General features: G+C 43.4%; 1 protein-coding gene across 1 annotated transcript in view; it reads left to right on the top strand.

Moving 5' to 3' along the window:
* The window catches only part of LOC124647960 (separase-like), a 128,050-nt gene extending 126,429 nt beyond the window's left edge, over window positions 1-1,621 (top strand). Inside the window, exons 28-29 of the mRNA XM_047187797.1 lie at window positions 745-875; window positions 1,421-1,621. Of these exons, the coding sequence (XP_047043753.1) occupies window positions 745-875; window positions 1,421-1,621 (332 nt within the window). The remainder of the gene's footprint in view (window positions 1-744; window positions 876-1,420) is intronic.
* The last annotated feature ends 6,428 nt before the right edge of the window (window positions 1,622-8,049 follow it).

Below are 8,049 nucleotides of genomic sequence, written 5' to 3'. Positions count from 1 at the left end.
TGGCGACGTGGACGTGGCGACTAAACCCTAGGTGCTCGCTGCCGGTGATCGCCTGAGATCTTGGGGTTTGAAACCTTCTGGTCCGATCATTGCGATCTCCTCTCTCTCCTCCTCAAGGTAACGTCGATCTCCCCCCCTCCCCCTCTCTCATGGCGCCTCCCTCATGGAAATGGAGGGTGAACTTCTCCAAAACCTCTGATCCGGGCCCTGTGGATCCTGAGGTGGTGGAGGGAGAATTGCATCTTTGGATTTTGAAAGACTGGATCACTCTTACGTCTGCATCTGGGACCCCGATCATTGGTAAATTTCTGATGAATGATGAATCCGTTGAGATCGGATCGGTGGTTCATTTCTCTTCTTATCAAGCCAAGGTGGTTAGCCGCATACAATCACATCGACTCGGATCCAAAATACACCGAGTCACGTGATCCGGATTTGGTTTATGAGTCACGTTCATACCCGCATTTGGTGAAGTCTTGGAAGATTTCATATTCTACCCATGCGGACTTGGATCGGGGAAGGATGAAGGCCTATGATGGTACCCTCTCGTCCGTATGAAGATGTCTTAATGCTGAAAAATGCTAAGGGCAAGTAAACTTGGTGTCCGACCTAGGGAAAAACAGGATGCTTTTAGTGTGGGTGCCAAGATTTATTTCTCGCAACATGTTGTCCGCTTGGGACCGCCACTTGGGACAAGTAAGATGTCTACCGGGGGTCTTGAATCTACTTTTTCCGCTGATACAGTTTCAAAGGTCAATGGGGCTCCCTTGGTTGAGGACAAGGCGGTGCAGAGAGATGATGAAGCTAGGTCTTTGTTGCAGAGAGACATTTCATGTGGTGAGGTTACCGAGAGGGATGCTGACTGTCCTTCTTCGGTATATGCTTCTCTCAAATTGGGTCTTGATTATTCACATGGAAAGAATTTCTCAAAGGATGTCAGGAGTAAGTTTCATTCAGCAGTGCACCCCTCTAGCAGTTCAGGTCATTTCATTATGGTAGTGTCCTTTGGAAGGGCAAATTTTCGAATGGATGAAGATCTGGTTGCTCTGGCTCTTGAGGCTTGTCTCGGTGGTTTCTGTGGTGAGTTGTTGGTCTCTACTCTGAAGGATAGGGTTTTCTCTTTTGCTGTTGCTTCGAAGGCGGTTGGTTTTCATATTCGAAGCTCAAGCGATACAGATGTCAGCAATTTAAATGCTATTTCCATTTATGGGGGAGAGGTGGTCCTAACTGGATGAGGGAATTCTCCCTTTGGCAAGAGGAATGTCAAACTGAATGGGTTCTTGTCAGTCCCTCCAAGAGGGCAGTGAAACTTGGTATTTCTGCTATGAACTCTGCGGCCCCAAAATCTATTGTCCGTAAGTCAGCAGGCCCCAGGAGGAACTTAGTGTTTGCTGATGAGCTGTCTTACTCTGCTTGCAAGGGTTATCATAAGCCTGGGAGTAGCTGCAGTTCATCACAAGATACTGTTTCTGTTCAGGAACCAGGCTCTGATGACACCTTGCAGAATATCACCTCTTTGAGCAAGGACACTAATGATCGGGCCTCTAATGATCCTGTTGCATCACAGGTTGATGGTCATCAGCACATAGCACATGATGAAGCTTTTGAGCGAGATGATTGATGATATGGCCTTTAAGGTTTGGAAGTGTGGCAGATGTTTAAGTATGACTCATCTCAACAGAGATCGCACTAATGACATTCGCTGTCGGGCTTGCTATAGTTATGGGCATATTGAAAAGCATTGTTATAAATCTTTAAGGCAAGTTAAGGCCCAAAAATGGGTGCCTAAGGCGTCAGGCCCATTACCGGAAGGGGAAACGTCTGGGGTTACCCCTGCCGTCTCGGTTGTATCCGACAAGGTTAATTCCTTTATTCCCCCGGTGGCTGTCGTCTTGCCGTCATCTAGTACTACTCCAAGCCTGCCGCCACCTAGTATTACTCCAAACCTAGATTCGTCATCCACCATGGCCACGTTCGAGGTGGATCCTACGCCGTGGCTGCCATGGGGTCACCAAGTGATAGATGGCGGACCAACAAGGTTGCCGAGAACCTTCTATTATCCAGCTCAAGATCCGCTACCGTATCATCACGACTTCTGCATTGCTCGTGGTTGAGCCAGCTCCGCCGCCGGCTGATGAATTCTTCTCGGAGGGGTCGGTGCTTAACTTCCTTATCGGTCCTCTGAATCGCAATGTCCTTGATAATCAGCCGAGTCTTTTTGGAGCTGGTCTTTTCCAACTCAGTAGCCCCAATGCGGTCAATGCCCTTGTTCAGCATGGTCACTACCAGCTTCTCAACCGCTTTGTTCGTTTCATTAGAGCTGACGACGCTCCGCAGAATCATAGGGCAGCTTTGGGCTTTCGTAGGGGTTGGCTCATGTTTCTCGGCACACCGCCTGATTATCGTAATGATTTTGATATCTCCTCGGCTGTGTCAACCTTTGGGAAATTTCACTACTGGAATCGTGATGATCCGATTAAGGAGAGAATTCTTGTCTATGCATCTTTCAGTTCTCCAGCTTTAGTTCCTAGAGACGTTGTGTTTGGCAAGTTCTCAACAGTTGGGGGAGTTAAGGAGACGTGGACAGCTCCGGTGTTTATCTTATCTGCGGAGTTTGCTGAGCAACTGCCTGCTGATGAAGACCCGATGCCGCCTGATGGCAATCCGCATCCAATGCCAGGACACTTGCAGCCGGATTTGAATGTCTTTGTGGTGCCACAGTATCCAGAGATAGGCTGGGATGCAGTTCAAGAGCAACCTGTTGAGCCAGTGGAGGAGCATCCGCAGGACAATATGAATGTGATGGAGGAGCTGGGCATGGAGAATCAACAATCCATGGTGCTTAATCTGTCTGATAATTCTAGTGATTCAGTGAACATGGTTGGTGCTGCACAAGTCCCAGGTGCTTTTGATGTTATACAGGTGGGCAGGGTGGAGTTTGGCCCGATCTTACCACCTCCTTTGATGTGGGATAGGCTGATGCACAGTCTTCTTCCAGAGTTATATGCTAAGTCAATTCCCATATCTATGAGATTGTCTCCGTTCAGCTTTCTGAAGCGCAAGTGGGAAGCTGCTTTTGAATTCAAAAGCTGCTATGTGCATGATCGGGCAAATGACGAGAGAGTCGTGGTGACTGTCAAACCGCGTTTTGTTGATAAGAATTTCTCTTTCTCTGCTCAAGCAATATCCTCAGCTGATATGGCAGGGTCTGCTGCTGTTGATGATAGTCAGAAAGCTATTGGTTGGGGCAAGGCTAAGGTTCTGGATGCTTCTGAAACTGATTCAGTAAATGTGCTCGATGATGCTGCATTGTGTACGCCTGTGCTTTCATCTATCTCTCCTTGCTCGACCCCTGTCAACAAAACTGATGTCCGAAGGAAGAAACAGTCTGCGCCACTGGACCCATCGTTTCAGCGTGTCACCCGAAGTGTGTCAGTTAATAAGGGTTTTCGGGCAGCTCCACTTCAGTATCTGCAACCACAACCTAAGAAGCGTACGAGGAAGGTTGAGCCTTCTTCAGCTGTGCGAGATTTGATGAGAAGGTCGCTCGTGGCGTCAGATAAGACTGACAAGGAAGCAGGAAGCTCTAAGACTGAGTCAGCAGCCATGGTGTCTATTCCTGTGATGCAGCGCATTGGGGATCTTTTGCAGATGGACCCTGAAGATCTAACAGTGGCAAAGCTTACAGCAGAGCCAAAAGTGGACGATGACAAACAACCAGAAGCTGATGATTAGTGAACTTACTTTATTCCAAGGGCGCTGTGGTTCTAGTCATGCTGTCTCTTTATATGTATCTGTTTATTTCTGTGGCACTTGTCGGCTCGGTGTTAGTATGAACTTCGAGTTGAGTGTGTAATATGGGTTGGCTACGCTAACTCATTGACATGGTTCTTCTTATGGTTTGGTTAATGGATTGTCGCTTTTGGTCAGTTTTGGGGTGGAATATTAGGGGTATCAATGCAGAAGCTAAACAATTAAAGGTCAGAGAGAAAATGGAGGAAAGTAACTGTGCTATTTTATGTTTGCAAGAGACAAAGAAAGAATCTTTTGACCGTAAATTCATAAGAGGGTTTTGTCCACGTCGTTTTGACAATTTTGTGTGCTCTCCTTCGGTGGGTTCATCGGGAGGAATGTTGGTGGTTTGGAATTTGGCAGTGTTTACTGGGGTTCTAATTGACTTACAGAAATTTGGAATAATTATAAAATTTACCTCCACACACTCCAATCAACAATGGACTTTGGTCAATATTTATGGTCCATGTCAGGGGGAGGAAAGAGATAATTTTGTGCAATGGCTTTATAATTTGAATGTGCCTGATGATGAGGATTGGTTGTTCATGGGGGATTTCAACTTTATTCGATCACAAGATAACAGAAATAGACCGGGTGGGGACCTTAATGATATTTTCCTCTTTAATGAGATTATCAGTCACTTGGGTTTAATTGAACTACCACTTAAAGGACGATCATTTACTTGGTCTAACATGCAGCATGAGCCACTTTTGGAACAGCTTGACTGGTTTTTCACGTCGGTGAACTGGACGGATTCTTACCCTAATACTATGGTGCATCCACTAGCTAAAACCACCTCGGATCATGTACCATGCAATGTTTCTATACAAACAACTATTCCAAAAGCACATTTATTCCGTTTTGAGAATTTCTCGGCCGGAGCGCACTGGGTTTTTGGACCGTGTTATCGAAGCTTGGCAGACAGAAGTACAAAGCAAGTGAATGTCTGCAAAGACTGCTGGTTAAAAAACTAAAGGGGCTTAGATCAAGCCTTAAGAAGTGGAAGATGAGTTTGTCCAAGTTAAAGGATCTAATTGCTAGATGTAACATGGTTATTCTATTCTTTGACAGACTTGGAGGAGTATAGGAATCTTTTCATACCTGAGGCAAATTTCAGAAAGTTGGTAAAGCTGCATCAAGAAAAGCTTTTGCATGCACAATATAGATACTGGAAGAAAAGGTGCACTATTAGATGGATTAAGCAAGGTGAGGAAAATACGAAATTCTTTCATGCTATGGCAACAGAAAGGTATAGAAGAAACAGTATTGCCTCTTTGGTTTCTGATGATGGAAGGCAGGTCAGTAATCATGATGAGATGGCTGGTATGGTATGGAGTTGTTATAAAGATAGAATGGGATCCTCCAAGGGAATTGATATGAAATTTGACTTAAATGCTATTTTGAGCAAGGTGGATGGACTTGAGAATCTAGCAGACTCCTTTCACTACTCGAGGAAATGGATTTGGTAGTAAAAAGTATGCCGGTGGACAAGGCCCCCGGCCCCGATGGCTTTAATGGATTGTTCATGAAGAAATGCCGGCATATTATTAAGCATGATTTCTATAATCTGCTGCTCGAGTTTGCTCGGGGAGTCTAAACCTGGAACATATTAATACTTCCTATATTTCTTTAGTTCCTAAGAAGCAATCAGCTGAGAGTGTCAATGATTACAGACCTATCTCCTTGACAAATTGTTGCTTGAAGTTTCTCACTAAAATGGCTGCTGATAGGTTTCAGAAGATTATTATGCAGTGCATACATAAAAACCAAGTATGGGTTTATTAAAAGCGTAACCATTCATGATTGTCTTGCATGGACATTTGAGTATATACATCGGTGTAAAGCCTCTAAGAGACCAAGTGGTCATTCCGAAACTTGATTTTGAGAAAGCCTTTGATACTATTGAGCATGAGGTCATTTATGAAATTTTAAGGAAGAAAGGTTTCAGTAAGGAGTGGATTGCTTGGGTTAAAATGATTTTGGAATCTGGTATTTCTGCTGTATTGATTAATGGAGTCCCAGGCAAGCAGTTTAAATGTAAAAGAGGTGTTAGGCAGGGGGATCCACTCTCTCCACTTTTATTTGTTCTTGGAGCAGATTTGTTACAGTCAGTGGTGAATGATTTATTGCAGAGGGGCCTGCTATCATTGCCTATTCAAACTGGGGATCCAGACTTCCCAATTATACAGTATGCAGATGATACTCTGTTGATTGTCCCTGCTGATAGTGCCCAATTATCTGTGCTCAAGGTAGCCTTGCAAGACTTTAGCTCTTCAACAGGTTTAAAAGTGAATTTTCATCAGTCTTGTATGTTGCCTATAAATTTATCTGAGGAAGAAGTGGCAGTTTTAGCAAGTGATTTTGGTTGTAAGGTGGGTGTTATGCCTTTCACTTATTTGGGATTGCCTTTGGGCACCACCAGACCAAATATGCAAGATCTTTTGCCTATGGTCGATAGAATGGAAAGGAGGTTATCTGCAAGTTCTTCTCTTGCTAGCCTATGGTGGTAGGTTGCAGTTAATTCAATCATGTCTCAGCTCTATGCCTATTTTCTTCCTCTGTACTTTGAGTATCCCTGTTGGCATCATTAAGCAATTGAACAGAATCATCCGTCAGTGCTTATGGAGAAAGAAGAAGGGGGAATGTACTACTAGTCAATCATTGGCTTCATGGGAAATGATATGTAAACCAAAAAGCAATGGTGGCTTAGGGATTCTGGATTTCAAGTTACAGAATGAGGCACTTCTCCTAAAGCATTTGCATAAGTTCTTTAATCGTGAGGATTTGCCATGGGTAAATTTGGTTTGGAATTATTATCCAGAGGGGGTGCCGCATGTTTCCAAGCTATGTGGGTCTTTCTGGTGGAGGGATGTGATGAAGCTATCTCGAGCTTTACGAGTCCGTGACGTCGGTGGATATAAAGGATGGTATTACTCGCTCTTTTTTGGGCCGACAAATGGAATGGTGTTTGTCCTCGGGAAAGATTTCCCGGACTTTATTCTTATACGATGGAACTGGACCTTGTCTGTCAAGGAAGCCTTACTAATTCCTGACATCATGGATTTGTTTGAGAGGCCCTTGTCACAGCAGGCAGCCTTGGAGCTTGTTGATCTGCAGGAATTGATCCGAAGAGTGGTGATTCATCCAGATGGTAAGGATGAATGGAAAACCATATGGAAGGATGGAACTTATTCTTCCCAACGTTTTTACAGACACAGTTTCAGAGGTTTTGTTTGCAGTAGGGTTTATGGATGGATATGGAATAGTAAATGTCTACTGAAGATAAAAGTTTTTGCTTGGTTATCGATTAGTGACGAGGCTCAATACAAAGGACATGATTAAAAGGAGACATTGGAATGTTACGGATGAATATCATCGTGTTCTTTGTCCTTCACACATCTATGAGGACAGGATTCACTTGTTCTTTGAGTGTGTTTTCAGCATCCGGGTTTGGAATTACCTGATTGATTGGTCAGATGGGGATACAATTGAGGAGAAATTCATATATGCAAGGAAGGAGTTTGGGAAGCCTTTTTTCACGGAGGTTGTTATTTTGGCACTTTGGCATATATGGAAGCAAAGAAATGGCTTAATATTTCAGCACACAAGACCATCTTTTAGAGCTTGGAGGAGAGATTTTATTCATGATGTTTATATGCATCAGCATAGGGTCAAACAAAAACATGTTCCTCAGCTGAAAGCCTGGATTGATTCATTGCCTTAGTAGCCTAGCTTGGTTTTCTCTTTTTCTTTTTCTTTGTTTTGTACATTTGTAATCGTTGGACTCTTTGTTCTTTGTTTTTTAATAAATTGCTGTGAGGCTATGCTTCACAGTTTCTCTCAAAAAAAAAAAAAAAAAACTATTTTGGGTTATTTAGGTTCCATGAAAGGAATCTTTCTAATAGTTTTTTTAGTTTGGTATGGTCAATCTTCTTCAGTCTTTGGTCATCTTGAGCTTTATTGGATCTACGGTATTTTCTTCATCCAACTTCATTAAACTTAGCTAACTTGAGCTATCGTATTTCTGAGTAAATATTTCTCATTTTCTCAAGTTATAGTCCACTTCTTACTTCCTCGAGGTATAAACCTCGGCTCCTGGTCTGACATCCTTCTGAAAGTAGTGTTCGATAATCTTATGAAAATAAGATCGAACTTCCTCTCAGTTCAAACCTTCTGTTTCTATCTAGCTTAAAGTATTGAGTCATTGTACATCCAACTCAATCTTTACTCTACCCCTTAGAGTTTTCTTATGGTCTT

Source organism: Lolium rigidum, chromosome 4 (assembly GCF_022539505.1).
Source record: "Lolium rigidum isolate FL_2022 chromosome 4, APGP_CSIRO_Lrig_0.1, whole genome shotgun sequence".
NCBI lineage: Eukaryota > Viridiplantae > Streptophyta > Magnoliopsida > Poales > Poaceae > Lolium > Lolium rigidum.
The sequence above is the reverse complement of the archived record's forward strand: the minus strand, read 5'-3'. Positions and strand labels throughout refer to the sequence as shown.